We start from the raw sequence: 18039 nt of genomic DNA on the forward strand, positions 1-18039 counted from the left end.
TATAAATAGAGGTGGATTTCAGGCATTGAGCATCAAGAAATTAGAGGCCACAGTTGGGAAAAAATCAGTTATTTCACCTAGGTCTTGTTGTTATTCTTTCCATCAACATTTCCTCTCTTCCTCCATCGCGTCTCCTCTACTGTCACTGCCACCAGCATCACGCAAAACCTTCTAGCATGACCACCAACCATCTGCATGTCAGGTAGCTCTCTCTCTCGTGTGCTAGCCCCCCCCCCCCCAAACTACTTGAATTAATTCACGTTCTATAACTCCTGGCTTTCGCCAGCAGTTATAGGGATGGGCTGGACCCATTTCAGCCTATCCTAGATGGTTGAGTCGGGTCCAACCCAATATTAAAAAAAAAGGGTTGGGTCTTATGCCGGCCCAACCTGATCAAATCAGGCTTAGGCTCCAGGCCCGGCAAAAAAAAAAGAGGAAAAGGTTTGTTAGGTTATCAGTCGACCCAACCCAACCTGACCGGGTACAGCCCCAACAACTGGCTCAGGCTCGGCCCACTTAACTAAAAATAATAATATAATAATATTAAAAATATTTTTTTTTCAAAGGGTATTTTAAAAATATTTATAGTTCCTTGCATGTTTTTCCAATAATTTTGCATAATATTGGGTTGTAGACTTACACAGTAAGATACGGACCCAGTATTAAAAATACTTGGTTTTCTCCGAAACTTTAAGAAAATTCAAAAAATTGAAAAATATTTAAATTAATTTCTTCTTTCCAAAAAAAACAAAAAATATATATATGTTTTTGTTTGCATGCATACGGCGAAATCCTAAAAACAAAATATGCATATTTTCTAAAAAAGAGATAAAATCATTTTTATCATATTTTAAAAATGCAAAATGGATATCGTAATGATTATCCGTTAGGTTTTGGCCAAAATATCAAAAATTCTTCAACAATTATTTTTTATTTAATTAATATTTGGAGTGTTAGGAATTAGTTGTAGACTTTATAATTAATATTTGGAGTGTTAGGAATTAGTTGTAGACTTTAATATTTGGGGTATAAAATTACATTGTAAAGTATCAACTCAGATATTAAAGATACAAAGTGCAAAATAAATATGATGCTAAAATTTAGACTTTAGAACGATTAGGATTTTAACCAGCTAAGGTAGAGACTTTCTCACAAAGGGAGATCTGTCTTAGATCTTAGAAAAAGATCAACGGATAGAAACACGACCTAGAAAAACAATCAAACAATAATGCATCTTACCTTAGGTAGGGTGCACTGGGGGTGATGCGTCTTTTTCTTGTATAACTAGTCTCTTACCCAAACTCTTGTAGAGCATAGGTTTCTTGGTAACCATACCTTTATAATTATACCCAAACCCCCTTTTCAACGCTCTCTTATGAGGCAGACCCACCATTCAATGTCGTGCACGTCACGAGTTTCTCCATGTTATTTACATAGCAATGACTTAAGTTATGCGCAGTTATTCCCCGGTCTTGGTCCTTGGGTAATTCCCCTCAATTAGTTACACCATCTTAGATTTTTGCATAAATGCGGACTCGAATAAAAGTCATAGTCTTAACTCAAATCAGAATTTTTTTTATCAGATTCACCTTTATGCAAAATGAATTATTAGGAAGTCAACATTCTAAAAGGGTCTATGATCTGCCCAATAAGAAGTAAGATTACTACCTAGTCTTAAAAGGATCTATGATTTGCCTAGTGACTATCTCTTGTGAAGGCAGTAAAGGGGTTTACAAAGTGAATGATTAGGGCACAGTATGAATGCATTACCAAATAAACACACATATCATAGTTGGGTGTTTCACGAATATGAACCTCAACTGAAAGTCATAAGGCAGACTAATAATCCCCCACCTAACTAGAATTGGGTTTATACTCTTAGAATTAAAATGCATGAAGCCATAAATCCATATTCAATGTACTTATGCATGATAAGTATGTAAAGAATGCATGCTAAAATTAAATTACACAAACCAACAAAATAAATAAGACTCAACAAGAAAACAAACAAACAACAAATAAACAATCAACAAAGCTTAGTCTAACCAGCAAGATCCCCAACGAAGTTGCCATCCTGTCATGGTGTGCATGGTGTTGAATAGTCAATTTTAGCTCTTGGATCGAGGGGGTTTTGAATGTGTTGGGATAAATTATAAAATTATGATTTGAAGGGTTCAGGAGTCTTCACCTAGTATTATGGTCACTAGAAAACCTAATGATATGTAAGAGTTTGGGTAAGGGAACTAGTTATGCATGGAAAGACGCATCATCTCTAGTGCATCCTACCTATCGTAAATTGCATTATTAATTGATTGTTTTTTTCCAAGTCTTGTTTCTATTCATTGGCTCATCTAAGGTTTAAGAAAGGTCATCTTCGGTAAGGAGATCCTTATTTATCCTTAATACCTGGGGATATACTTTACAGTGTAATTTTATATCTTAGGTATTAAAGTTTACAGTTAATTCCTAACATTTATTCTTTGTTAATTCATTTAATTTAATATCAGGAATATGCATTATGTTGTAAAATTCATACCTCAAATATTAATTAACCAAATTAATTTTTTGTGGTGTTTTTGATATTTTGGTCAAATCCTAATGGATGATCATAAATTGATTATAATACCAATTTTTGTATTTTTTTTGCAAAACATGATAAAAATGCAAATTTTTTTATAAAATATGCATGAAAAAATTTTAGATTTTGTATATTTGAATAAGGAATTGTTTTTGAATTTTTTTGAATTTTCAAAGAAAAACAAGTATTTTTAATATCAGGTCAGTATCTTACAGTGTAAATCTACAACCTGAATATTAAGTGAAATTATTAGAAAAACATGTGAGGGACCCACAAATAATTTTAAAATGATTCCTAAATTTTTTCATAATTTTTAGAAATTATTTATGGCTTGTTTGGCAAAAGCACAAAAAATAAAAAAATAAACATTGCTGGAAAATCAGTAGGGCGTATTTGCTAAACATGTCCTTAACTAAAAGTCAAAGGCTTAAAAATTATCTTAAGGTTGTATTTGGCAAACATGCCTTAAGAACACAAAAGGCATTTTTCTATTTGGTAAAACTTTGACTAGCCAAACATGCCCTTATTTCTAGAATGGGCTCAACCCAACCATGTGGATTAGGCCTCCTAACCCGAGGCCCAAGCCCAACCATATAGGGTGGGCTCATGCTCGGCCCAACCTGATCTGGTTGGGCCCGCAAACTGCCTAAAATCCTTTTTTATATGAAAAGCCCAGCCCAATCTTTGAATTTGCTCAATTGGAACCTTAATCGAATTCTGATTTTAAGAATCAATTCAATTTTACCCTTGCGAAGTTTTAAAAGGTCACTTTGATCTTAGCGTCTTTTTCAACTTGCTTCATAATCTTAGATATTTTCAATTTCTTCCTCAATTAACCTTCTAACTTCTTCAATTCCACCCCTATTTTTAACCAAATTTGGTCCCTGAATACGAGCGCCTTTTGAAAAGAGGTCTTTGGTCTTATATTTCTTCAATTTGGCCCATAATTGACCCCCCCCCCTCAAACTTTGATTTTCTTGCAATTCTTCCCCTGATTTCATCCTATTGAGTTTGTAAAAATTAAATTTGACCCTCCAGAATCTCAATCTTCTCAATTAAGCCTGAATTAGGCTTCCAAATTTAAGTTTTCAGCAATTACATCCTTAATAAAATTAATTTGACCTGTTAAGTCTAATCAAGTCCTTGCACTTAATTAATTCTTTTAATTTCAACCCGGATTAATTCTTAAACTTAATTAGATCTTTAATTAGATCTGTGATTAAATCAAATTAACCTATTAAAAATCTAATTAAGTCCTCATACTTAATTGTTATGCAAATTCGTCTGATATTCATTTAAGTTAATCTTGAATCTAGATTATTATCCTTCACTCTTAGGTCCTTTTAAGGGTGCAATTGAGTTTCCAATTTTGTCCAAGATTCTAGTTTGCCTCCTTCATGCTTTTAAATCCCTTTTGAGCTTGTTATTGCTAACCAAGTTGCTAGTCCTTTTTCTTTTTTCTTTTTTTCTTTTTTTCTTTTTCTTTTTTTTATTTGTTTAAGAGAAAAGGACAATTTGAGAGAACCCAAAATTGGGTTATGACAATGTGTATTTGATGAAAGTCTGAGTCATTTGAAATGTTTGAATAATTCAAAAATGAAGTTGAAATATAAATTGGAAAGAGTATTAAGATATTTCGATCTTATCGAGATGGTGAATACTTAAGTCTAGATTTTCAAGATTACCTAAAACAGAATGAGATTCTCTCATAATGGACACAACACCATAATATAATGGAGTTTCTGAAAGGAGAAATTGCACCCTGTTGGATATTGTATGATCCATAATGAGCTATACAAACCTTTCATCTTTTTTCTGGAGTTATACCCTATAAACTATTGGTTACCTTTTAAATAGGATTCCATCAAAATCTATTGATAAGACTCTTTATAAGATATCAAATGGTAAAAGATTAATCTCATCATACTTAAAGATTTGAGATGTGACGCTTATGTAAAATATATTATATCTAACAAGTTAGGAGCTAAGTTAAATAAATATAAGTTTATGGTCTATCCAAAAGAAACTATTATATATTATTTATATCATCTCATTGAACAAAAGTGTTTGTCTCAAAACATGCAAACCTTTCAAAAGAAGAACTAATAATGTTTTTCTTGTCTATGGAGAAGATGAACTGGTAGTTCATGGTTACTTGAATGCTAGTTTTCAATCAGATGTTGAAAATAAAAAAAAATCAATTTGGTTATATTTTACTCTAAATAATGGTGTTGTGAGTTAGAAGAGTTCAAATAAGAGACCAAAGTAAATTCTACAACTAAAGCTTAGTATACCTCTGTGTTTGAGAGGATAAAAAAGATTGTTTGAACCAAGAAGTTTATCACTAAATTAGATGTGGTTACTAGCTTTGTTGATCCAATAGCCTTGTATAGAATTAACAATTGATCTATTTCATAAGCAAAGGAGTCATGGTCTCATCAATGATCCAAAAATATATTTAGACAATTCCATTTGATTAGAGAATCATAGAAATAAATGATGTGAAAATAGAATGAATACCTACTAAAGAGAACCTTGTAGATCCTCTTACTAAGACATTATCCTAGAAAAAGTATTATCATCAAGTAAAGCGATATGGTATTTGATACATGAGTTATTGACTTTAATGTAAGTGGAAGATTGTTAGTGTATATGCCTTGTAGTCGGTTAGTTTGTTACATGTGACATTGACTTTTTCATGTAATATTTATTTAATTTAATTTTTAATAAAGGCTTTATTTATCTTTAATATTCATCAAATATTTGATTAATGAATCTAATATTTGATTAATAAATTTAGAGTAAAGATATATTTCTTGGGATAAAAATATTTTGCAAAGAAAATTATAAAGTTGTTATAATTATGGGATTTCTATTGCATCAAAACATTATTCCTAAATATTCTTGACTAATGCTCTATTAAGACTGAACATTAATTAGAGTTGTTAAGACGAGTACATATGTTCTTTCTTTTATGAAATGAAGCAGTTGTTATCATAAGATTGGGTATAAAGGATACCTAAAACTAATATGTAGGTGTTTTTCAGATGACATGTATGAAATGACCCGCATGAGAATTTCATATGAAGAGATTACCTATGTTTATGGAAAGGCTTGTGTGACAGTTGTATAAGTGATCCTTAAACTCGAGATCACTAAGTTATCTTATATAGAAAGTGTTATGATTTAATCCCGCTACATGTTGTCCTAATCAAGGGTAATAAACGGGTAGATATTGGATATAACATGAACTATATGAAGGTATCTGAGTAATCAAGAAAAGATCTATCACCCTATGTTAATTAGAAAAAATATTTCATTTGTTCTCAAATAGTATTGATTGAAAATACTTACGAAAGGTGGAATGAGATTTGAAAAGAGTTTTAAATCTTATTTAGATAATCAATAACTATGGTGTTGAAAACAAACATAATTTGATAGAGTTGACACATTTCAAGCTATAATGTCTAATTTAAAACATTATTGATGAAGGGATAATAATTACACTGAGAAATCGATTATTAAAATGTTAAATCAAACCACTTATGACTTTCCTAATATTTGGGGGATCATAACACGTTGCTAGACATTGTACTTGATCTTTAAATATAAATCAATAAATTGATAATTAATTAATTAAGTTAATCTTATTTTATTTAGAATTATGATTTATATTTGGGTTAACCTAATAAGTCATACACATAAGAATCATTGGTCAGAAATCAAACTGAGATGATTAATCAAGTGTAACTTGATTGTAAATAAATTTTAGAAATTGAGGACTTGAATGTAATTAATATAGGGGATTACAATTCTAGACCTAAGAAAAAATCAAGTAGGGATTTGATTGAATAAATTTCTAAAATTATCTTGGAGTAATATGTGTGATATTATTTAGGAGGCAAATTGATTTATTTATTTTTATTTATAGGGTTTTTAGGTTTCTTTATAAATAGAATATTATGCATCTTATTTTTTTTGTACAGTACAGAACACCTGAAAAACACAAAATAAAAGAACTAGCACTCAAAGGCATAACAATCCCTCTCTTCTAAAAAGGTTAAGGAGATTTTTCATTAGTGGTTCGTTTGGATTACCGTTAAAGACGGACACTTGGAAGTCTTGTAGTTTGCGACACCCAGCCTTGAAGCAATTATTTAAAGTATAAAAAAAAAATATATATATATATATATATAATCTTTAGGTAATCTTTGTATAAACCCTAAAAAAACTCTAGATCTATCTATAACACGGTACTTGAAATTCCTGAAAAAAAAATTATATTTATTATTTTTATTGCATAGAAATATTTAGGAAAACCAACACCTTGCCCCTTCCCATCACATTATCTCATCTTGCATGTTATGAAGATGATGATTTAGAGCAACCATCCTTGACAAGACAAGGAGCGCATTTACATAGAGTGTATGTCTACCCTGCCATCCACATCGAATGCATGCCAGTAAAGGGGCGTTATATGTTGTTCATTGACCTGTGCTGAACATCCACTTTGCCACCTGAGTGAATTGTAAAATATTCAGAATGGTTCGTATATATTATCAAGGCATGAGCGTGACATCATAAGGAGATAGAGTGATATATATTTAATTTATTGGGTAAACTTTAAGAATCTCATTCCTATCATACAAGTCTCTTAATATTATAATTAATTAATTAATTAATTAATTAAATGTTTTTCAAATTACTAGTGGAACCATCAACTTAATTTCTCCTTGGTTGGTTTTGCTTCAAATATTAATTAAGATTTTCTATTCAAACCTAGCCTCATTTTCAGAATTCCCTTTTTGCTGGGGCACAAAGTGATTTCTCATTTATTAAATAAGTGTCTATAATAACACCAAATATCAACGACAAAGTGATTTCGTATTGTTGTGTTGGATCTATCCCCCGAGTCACGACTAAAACCATTGTTAATCTGGTGCTACAAGCAAACATCATAGCTTACCAATTATATCGATAGCCTACTCCAGTAAAACAGAGTTTATTTTATTATTATTATTATTATGCAATATAAAAGGGCTATCTCCCATTGTATAACCCAACATCCATTGGGCCCTCGGTGGAAAATAAAATAAAAAATAAAAAATCTGACACAGGCAAAGTGCTTGGAGATTCGAGGTAATCGGGATGCGCAGCATAACCGTGCTCGAATTCAGGGGTTATTTTTGTTGGCTTTAGTCATTGAGGTACAGAAGCAAAACCACAATAGCACACAGCAGAGCAAACTGAAATCAAATAGATGATGCTAGGCAACGCAAAGACTGTGAAGTCTGTTACAACTTACAAGCAAGCTTGCAAACCAAAAAAAAAAAAAAGGGGTACTTTAATCAGTTCAATGCCAAGAAGAAAGTAATGAAACCACGCTTGTTTGGGACAAAATCAGAGCCCATTGAGTGCTGCACATCGATACAGACAGAAATGTCTTGAAAAAGAAGATGAGAAATGGCATTTAAGGTACAAAACCAATATCCTTGAAGTATTCATGCTCCAAAGCACTCCTGGCGGTAATTCTTTTAGTGGGATCCAAGAAAAGCATTTTCTGATATGTAAAACATGCATACATAAGCAATTAATAGGGCATAAAACACGGCAAATATTATTAAGATTCAGTTGCATAAACTTCTTCGCATAGTGATAGTGTGGAGTATTGGGCATAACTATAAAATCCACTTACAGAGAGAAGATCCACACCAGCTTTTTCAAGAGTTGGAACTACAGTTGCCAAATCCTGCAAATTAAACCACGCATCAGAAACTTCCAAACAATACAACTCGTAAGTGAACTGAATGGCCCAAGGAAAAAAGAATGAAGAATGACACCTTAGAAGGCCACTTAGGGAATGCACTCTTGAAGTCGGGCAAAGAAGTAACTCCAGGCCAGGTGTCCTCATTTGGAGTACCCAAGATTCTTCACATGAAAACAACAATGAGTGAATAGGCATTAATAAATTAAATGCCTTTAAAATCAGTGTTTCTGTAACTTCTTCCATAACATATTTGTTTACAACAGCATGTGTGAACATCCCACGCAAATTGAACAGCTCTGCCACATTTACAGTATTTACGTCAAACAAGATAACTGTCCACACAAATGAAAAAACATGATGTAAATCACAGCCAAAGGCCAGGGAAGCCGTTACATATGAATTAACTTCAAAACAGAATAAGTTCCAGAAGAGGAGAGGATGAGAGGTGGAGGGCCATCCATGAGATGATGGTAACCCATATTGTAAATGACACAAGGTCTTGTTATAAATGTATAACAAAGAGGCTACTCATATTGGTTAACAAAACTATATCACACGACATTCTCCTAATTTAACTAGTCAGCTGTTTCGCATTATTAGCAATTTTGTGCAAGGCCAATAATTATGTCTCAAAATGTATTTCAACAAAAAAAATTAAAGGCTCTTAGCCCACTCATTCAAACAAAGGAAATGTGACAGCACTAAAGGTGCACAGTAAATATGGAACTTATGATTCCAAACTAGCCATTATAAACACTTTCTGTGGCAGCTTGGTTTGGGTTGTCTTAAACCACAACCAATTCAAGGTCAGGTTGATTCCTAGAATTTGAACCCAAACCCAGTCATTAGAACCAAAAGCCAATGCAACCCATATAGGGCTTGGTTCATTTGGATTGACTGGCTCAAAGGCTCTTTTGCGTTCCGCTTTTTCACAGTTTTGTCTTTTGTTAAAACCATGACTCAAATCAAAACAACTCAACGTTGATTTGAAAAAAGAAAAAATAAACTTACCACAGTAGAATCATCAAATATTGTATCTTATGAATAAACAACAAAACACAAATCAAGATGCACATGTGTTTTATATCGACACATCAGTTCTGAAGCAAAACTTTAACCCCTAATGTGAGATTGTTCCAAAGCAATCCTCATCTTCTAAATCAACCCAAGACACTGTAAAAAGCTAAAATCAGTTGCTTCACAGGTTGGCCTAGAGCAAATTATGCCATACTAAGAAAGACAAGGTTAGCCTCACTACTCCATCTTAATCTTAATGTTATCTTCACTTTCTTCTTACATGCCATAAGTTTATAGTGTTATAGTTTAATCTTTACTAGATGAAGAGAATTGAAAAGGGATGCAGAAAATAACTGTAGTATTGCTTGCCAGACAAATGCAATGTATCTAACAAACATTTTAAGAAAGCCAAAAGCGGTTGAGAAGTTGTAACACCTGAAAATTTTGAATAGTTCATCAATCTCCGAATCCCCTGGGAACAATGGCTTCTGGTTCACCATCTCAGCAAATATACATCCCACTGACCACACATCAACTGGAGTCGAGTAATGGCGAGATCCAAGCAGAATTTCAGGGGCTCTATACCACAGGGTAACAACCTACAGAGAAACACCAGATACCCAGAGAGTGTTGGCTGATAAAATTGCCAATATTTCATATGCCCAAATAAAACACCAATTATGATTGTCATATTATTTCCTACAAACACAGGAAAATAACAAAGAAAAGAAAACATCCAACAAAACTGGATATTTAATACTTCAAAGCTTCTACTTTTGTTTATCAGAAGAAAAGTTGATATTTAAATTCAGATATCATACCACTAATGATTTAGCAAACACAAATTCTAAATTTAGAGAAGTTAATCCAAACAAGACCCATACCTTGCATCACTATAATTAGTGCATGCCAAACGTGTGTGTGTGTGTGTGTGTGTCAATGAGAGCCAACTAGAATTGGGTGCATGTACATTTTTTGATTTGCTAGTGACAAGAGAAACGACCCCAGACCAGACACAAAATGCAAAAAGGCATGTTTTTTGCAGAAACAGATGCTTCTTTTGACAGTAAATAAACTAAATATTGTAATGATTCAGATTTAAGACATTCTAATCAAGTGTTTATTAGAATGCAGGTACATTAAGTTAAATAAAACCCAAGGCATACTGATACCTCATGTGTAAATGTCCTAACAGGTATACCAAATGCTCTAGCCAGTCCAAAATCTGCAAGCTTCAGCGCGTTGGTACGGCGATCAATAAGCAAATTCTGAGGTTTCAAATCTCGATGCAGAACTCTATGAGAATGGCAGTAAGCAATGCCACGGAGAATTTGATAAAGAAATGTCTGCAAATAGAAAAATAGTCCATATGTATTTAATCATGAGTATGATGATCACAACTATCACCAATCATTCATTCAAGTTGAGACAGAAAAGGTTAATCATGTTAATAGAGACCTGCAGAGAAGGAACACAAACACATAACCAAATGATTATAGAAGGAGGTATTCTAAAAGGAAGAACACATGAGCTTCTAGGGGGAAAGATCCGACTCACTTTAACTAGGCGTGGATCATTAGCAAATTCAGGAGAAGAATCCATGTGCTTCTTCAAATCCAAGTCTAGATACTCAAAAACCAAGTAAAGGCGCTTCTCACTGTGCACCACATCCTGCAGTCTGTCACCGGAATAAAAATCAGATAATTTGTTACATGAGAAATCAAAAGAAGGAAAGAAAAACGAAAGATTTAGACAGTTGAGGATGGTTAATGACAAAGGAGAATGAAAGTTATAGGGAAAAACAGTAGCAGAACCACAAACTAAGATGATTTGACACTACAAAAGTGGTGATAACTTTTATCAATTCATCAGAAGAAACTATTACAACTTAGTAAGGCGGTCATGTGTATAAACAATGAACAGACAGGCTGTGCAGCATCATTTAAACTTGCAAAAGATTTCCTTCTATGCTAGAAATCTAAACTCCCACTATAATCATCTAAGAAAGATGACAAGGAAAACTATCCACCCCCTTTTGCTTGTTTCCATGATATACAACAACACAACTCCATGTTTTCAACAAAATCTTGTGAAAGGCCTTTAGAAATATGTTGGAGGCCTAGTCCATAAGCATGCTTTCCAGGTTACCTCCGAAGGCTCTCTCACCTCAGGTGGGAGTTTCCTGTATAGTTTGGCATATGTTAAGGTAGTGAAAAGTTTAAAGGGAATGGAAATGACCTGACAATGTTACCATGCTGCATCTCTTTCAAGAGAGAAATTTCTCGGATAGCAGTGCTGGGTACGCCCTCGTCTTCCTGCTCCAAACGGATCTTCTTCAAAGCAATGGTCTCATTGGTGACACGATCACGAGCTTTGTAGACCACTCCGTAGGTTCCTTCACCAATTTTTTCCACTTTCTCATACTAAAACGAACAAATTAATTAAGTGATAGCCAAAAATCAATCAAACGCAAAATTAATGATGATTACATGAGGAATGTACAGAACACAACACAAATTGTTTAAGATGACTACCTGATCCATGGGAATGGGTATGGATTGGTCAAATCAAACACCGCCTCTCTCTCTGCAACAAACAAACAGAAAAGAGTTAGTAGCAATATCATGGAAGCGAATGTAGAAGCAGTGTGTAGTAGCAGAAGCAAAATCAATTACAGTGATTATTACAATCATAACAGGAGTTTGGGAAAGCAAAGAAAGAAAGAAACCCTAGCTTTTGCTATTGCTAGATTACATTGATAAATAATTGGGAGATCGATCTTACTTACCTCTTCTCTTACCAAGAAGAAAGAAAGAAAAGGAAGCACAGATACACAATCACTCACTCTGCAACTTTGTTGCTTTGCTCTTTACTCTCTTTTTTTTTTTCCCTCTCTCTCAGAAAGTAGCCACAGATGCTTTCTCTCTCCCTTTTTTTCCTTTAATTTCTCTCTTTTTAATTCAATTTATTACTAGATAAGTGGTTAGCGTTTCCTCAATTCATTTTTTTTTTTTAACATAAAAAATAATGCCCGGGCATTCTTAGCAAGTTCTAGAAAAAGAAGAAAAACCACGTTAACTCAATTATACAATTAAAAAAAAACGAAAATAAATTATCAGAATATTAAAATTGTTGCACCCACGCCGCAACTACTTTTAAAAATTAAATTCACAAGAAAAAATAGATTTTTTATTCTTTGATATAAAAAAATAATTTTAAAAAATCATCATTGGAATTTTCTAATATAAAAAGATACTTGTTTGGCCAGATATCAAAACAAAAAGGATTGACGTAATGATTTGTTTTGCCAAACATACCTTTAGCCCAAATCAAATTGAGTTGGTTGGGCATGAGGCCCAAGACCAACCATGCCCTAGCTTTTTTTTTTTGTTTTTCCTTTTTTTTTAAGGTTGGGTCCAACTCAGCCTATACAGGCTGGGCTAGACCCAGTCGGCCCGGCCTGGTCGCTACCCTAACCCAATGACCCGACTGGGCCTAGTCAGCAGGCGTGCATGAAACATTCGCACGCTTGCTACAGGAAATGATTAGTTAAAATTTAAAAGCTATAGTGTTAAGTGAATTACAATATAGCTAAACTCAGGAAAGCACTATAGTTTTTCTCACAAAATAATAAGAATTGTTGCAGTGTTTCCTATATGTTTATTTTTATTTTTATTTTTATTTAAATTATCTTTGTCGATTTTATTTTTTTTTAATAATGAGCTGGTTGAGAATTAAAATTGTAGTTTTCCTCACAAAACATTGTGAATTGCTACAGTGTTCCCCCACATTGTTTTTTTTTCTAAAATTATTTTTGTCGATTTTATTTTTTTAATATTGAGCTGGTTGAGAATTTAGTTTTGTATTTTTTTTCTTTAAAACATTGTGGATTGCTACATTGTTTTTCCACATGGTTTTTTTTGTTTTTTTTTTCAAAATTATCTTTTTGATTTTATTTTTTTAATATTAAGCTGGTTGAGAATTACAATTACAATAAAGTTAAATCATGTGGGGAAAGCATTGTAACTTTCCTCACAAAACAATGTGGATTGCTACAGTTTTTCTCCTACATGGTTTTTTTTGTTATATTTTTTCCAAAATTATCTTTGTCGATTTTATTTTTTTAAAATTGACAGTTACATGTGATTACAAGTAAGGCTAAATCATGTGGGGAAAGCACGGTAGCTTTCTTCGCAAAACATTATGGATTGTTATAGTGTTTCCCCACATGAATTTCTTTTTTTTTTTATGAATTTTTTCAAAATTATCTTTGTTAATTTTATTATGGAAAACATTGTAGCTTTCCTCACAAAACATTATGAATTGCTACAGTATTTCCCCATATTGTTTTTTTTGTTATATTTTTTTCAAAATTATCTTTGTCAATTTTATTTTTTTAATATTACAATTACAAGTAAGGTTAAATCATGTGGGGAAAGCTTTCCTCACAAAACATGCAAAAAGTTAAATCATGTAGAGAAAACACTGTAGCTTTTTCTCACAAAACATTGTAAATTACTACAACTCATTATATTCAGTCTCTAAATTTTTTATCACCAACATAACTTTTTTTTCCTCATAAAATATTAGCATCACACCTTCAGTTTATATTACTTATCTAGCACTAGTTCCAAGTATAACATCATCAGCGCACATTTGTTCCATGAGCTCGCAGGAATACGCGGCCATACCATCTAGTTACATTATAAAACAGGGGAAGAGATGAAGAGGGACTTACCTGCTTCAGACGTTGTTGGAGGACGAAGACCTGAGGTGGTGCTGGTTTGGGCGATGCTCCCTCCTCTGTTTTTGTCTTGCCTTGTGTGATTTTTGGTTTTGTGGCCTTTCTCCATTTATCCCATGTTTCTTGTTTTTGCTCTCTCTGGTTTTCTCCCTGGTTTTTCTATTCTTTTCGTTCTCTCGGTTCGTTGTTTTGTTTTCTCCCTTGTGTTTGTTCCTTCGCGTCTGTGTGTGTTTTGTTCTCAATCTTATGCTCTCCTCGATTCTCTCTGTCCTATGCTCCTCTGCTATTCTTCTATTTGTTTGTTTGTTCTCTCTCCTTCCTCTCTTTGCGCAACCTTTTCTCTGGCTTTTATAGCTAGAGAATGCCAAGCGTTTGTGCATCGTGGGGGTGAGGGACAGCAGCTGGGAGACGTGGTCCATGATTGAAATGGTTTTGGTGCCTTTACTGCTGAAACGGTTCCTAAGGAAGAAGGTGATGAATAGTTTTTTGAAACGGCGTCGTTTTCTTAATTAAAATTGTTATTTTCCATTTGGCCCCTGAACTTCTAACATTTAACAATTAGGTCCCTATTTCATTAATTAAATTAATTTCAAGCTCAATTAAGTCCCAAACTTATCAATTCTTCGTTTAAGCTCATGATTTCGTTAATTGAACTAATCCAAAGTTTAATTAAGTCCTCAAACTTATCAATTCTTCCAATTTTTGACCGATTGACTCCTATATTTATAATTCAATCCTTATTAGTTCTAAAACTTTTAATTTGTGTTGTCTTAAACCAATTCTCAAAATATTTTTGTATTCATTTATTTTTTTGTTTTTTTATTTTTTAAATTCAAAAATTGGGTTGTGACAAAAGGCAAAAATGATGACAATAAGAAGAAAATTAATGTTTTTCAAAAGAAACAAAATAACAAAACTTAATTATAAGATAACCCAACAAAATTGAAAAACAAAAGAGGATAAAATCACTTTGAGTAAACATAAACTGATATGTCAAATTCACAAGCGGAGTCACGAGGCCAAGCCAACCTCAAAGAAAACAAATTGAAAAAAAATAATGATATTTAATCCTCAACAATCCAAATGTAAAATGTTGAAATAAAAAATAAAATAAGTCAATAAAAAGAAGCTCGAAAAAATTAAACAACAATTAAGCTTGGGTATGACTCGTATGACTGCTAAATCTTGCAAGTTGCATCATGTGAACGGGATGCTAGCTAAAAAAATTGCTTTCAAGGGTAATTTGGTCATTGAAATGTGCTTCAGAAATAATAAATAAAAAAACAATCGAACCCCTAAAACTGAGTTAATTTTCTAAACCTACAACCCGTAAAATCCTAAATAAGTGTGCAATAAAGAAGCTCAATTCCAACAAATTGAATGTTGAAATATGAAAATGAGAAAAAAAATATCAATTTAAAAAATCAACCAAGGTAAAAAAAAAAATAGCAATCAAAAGAATGAGGATCAAATTTGATAGAAAAAAAAATTGAAGAATGATGAAATTATGAAAAAAAAAATCAATCTTAAAAATTCTCTCAAATTTAAAAAAATATAGGAATTAAAAGAATGAGGACCAAATATAACAAATAAAAAAAATAAATGAGGATGAAATTGAAAAAAAAACATAATTTTATAAATTATTTCAAATAAAACAAAAACCTATCAAAATGACAGGGATAAAATCTAAAGGCAAAAAACTTAAAGGGTTGCTCTGAGACTTTGGAGGGTCGACACGGAATTCGAGTAGGAGAAGAGAAGAGAAAAATAATTTATTTGTCCATCCTCAAACAAAATCATTTGACTACCTATTGGGTGCAAAATGATCTTTTACATATAATGTTTTTGTCATTATCATATTGATTAGAAACAAATTGATCTTTTTATATTTTAGATGTACAATGAAATGATTTAAACATCCTTAAAACTAAATAATTTAAAATTAGGGTCTAGAAGTTTTTCAGTCTTTTAATGATTTGATTGTTCCATGAAATTACTACATCACCCTTTAAAGAAAAAAAAAACTAAAACTAATATCCATGGGCATTTTTATTCTTTTCATGGTTTTTTCATATTAATTAATTTTAATGAGGGACAAATAAGTCTTTTAATAATTATAAATATAATTAAAAAAAAGTATTTGGTGAATTTTGAAAAATATAAATAAAAATTACATGGAATATTAATAAAAGTGGTTGATGTAAGATGAATTTTGATGATTTTTTTTTTGTAAAAAGCAAAACATAATTAAAATAAATATTTGTAAAAACTCCAATGATATAAATTTTGAAAACAAATATATTTATCTTGTTGAGTTTCCTTTGGTTACATTTTAAAAATAATGGCTATCTTAAAGAGAACGTATAGTCGTATATTATACAATAATCACAAAATTCCGTATCACAATATACACACGTGTGCCAAGCCAACTAAATTATTTCGTGTTTGTAAGAATCTTAGTGGTTGAAATTTAAGAGAAAGAGATGTAGAAAAGAGAAAATCTCTTTTGTAATAAATTATTATACTATAACTTTTTGCATCCTATGTTTTTGAATTTATTATTATTAATATATATTAAGATTTTGACATTTCGTTGTAACAATAAATTGTGAAATATAAATGTCCTTTTTACTTTCATAGATTGTTTTATTTTTTTAATTTCAAACTTAATTTAAAATTAAATATATTTTTTTAATTTAAAATCCAATAAAATATAAACTTATTTTTTGTTTTTTAATTGAATATTTTTATTTTAATTTCATCCTTTAAAATTGAATTGATTAAAAATTTATTTTTTTTGTTTTCTTTCTATAAAGTTATCTTAATATCCTGACCTGAGTTTATTAGGTTAACCTGGGTTGATTCATGTTATTTTTTGTCATTTTTTATTTGATTTTTTTTCAATTTAATCCTCCAACATTGAATTGATTGATAATTAAGTATCATAATATCCTTTTTTTATACTTTCTATGGAGTTATCATTGTCCTATAACTATGTGCTGGGCTGGTTGACTCTGATTTTTTTTTTTTTAGTTGATTTTTTTTTTAATTTTCATCCTTTAATATTGAGTTGATTGAGAATTAGTCTTCATGATTTATTTTAATTTGCGTTTAATGAGGTTATTCCGGTCTCATGACCAGGGTCACGAGTTTAATCAGTTGACTCGAGTGGTTTTTTGTGTCATTTTCTTCATTGATTTTTTTATTTCACTCTTCAATATTAAGTTGATTGAAAATTGAGTTTCATAATTTTTTTGATTTATTTTTTATGAGGTTATCCTGATCTCATGACCTCGTTTGGTGGGATAACCTATTTTGTGTTAACTCATTTTCTTGGTTGAGTTTTATTTTTAATTTCATCATATAACTTTTGGTTGATTGAGAATAGGGTTATCAGATATAGGTAGTGGATTTAACAAGTTAACCTGGGTTGATATGAATTGATTTAATATGTTATTGTTTCAATTTAAAAAAAAAAACAAATAAGATGTTGTCTTGATTTTTTTAGTTAAACTAAATTTTTATCGGTCGTTCGGGTTGTTTTTAAACCTGTCAAGTTGACTAAATCACATTAGGTTATTTCCTATATAGTTTAAAACAGAATTTATATTAAAAATCACGTTAATAATATCTAAAAAAAAATTATGTCCAAAAAAAACTTAATTCAACCCATAACACAACTCGAACAATGACATGGTTGATGTTGTTTTAATAAAGGTTGGATAGGAGTGCTTAGGCTTTAAAGTCCATACCGCACTTCTATTTTAGTTTTGTTTTTTTCTTTAAGGCACTTCTATATTTTTAGGTGATTTCTCAAGTGTATTTGGTATTGTGGTAGCTTTTGTGGTTATGATTTGAAAAAAGTTGTTTTATAAAAAGTATTTTTAGTTTAGTTTAATTTGTTATATATATGTTTGGTTAAAACTGTGGTTG

At 31.5% G+C, this 18039-nt stretch overlaps 1 protein-coding gene across 1 annotated transcript; it reads right to left on the minus strand.

Moving 5' to 3' along the window:
- Positions 1-7816: 7816 nt before the first annotated feature.
- On the minus strand, positions 7817-12317 carry LOC7472581 (cell division control protein 2 homolog A). The gene is made up of 9 exons (XM_002305968.4): positions 12151-12317; positions 11897-11948; positions 11601-11785; positions 10920-11040; positions 10535-10708; positions 9798-9961; positions 8419-8506; positions 8274-8327; positions 7817-8138 (listed from the first exon to the last, which is right to left on the minus strand). The coding sequence occupies exons 2-9, from the start codon at positions 11903-11905 to the stop codon at positions 8049-8051; spliced, it is 885 nt and encodes a 294-aa protein (XP_002306004.1). The 5' UTR covers positions 11906-11948; positions 12151-12317; the 3' UTR covers positions 7817-8048.
- Positions 12318-18039: the final 5722 nt, after the last annotated feature.

This window comes from Populus trichocarpa, chromosome 4 (assembly GCF_000002775.5).
Source record: "Populus trichocarpa isolate Nisqually-1 chromosome 4, P.trichocarpa_v4.1, whole genome shotgun sequence".
Classification (NCBI taxonomy): Eukaryota; Viridiplantae; Streptophyta; class Magnoliopsida; order Malpighiales; family Salicaceae; genus Populus; species Populus trichocarpa.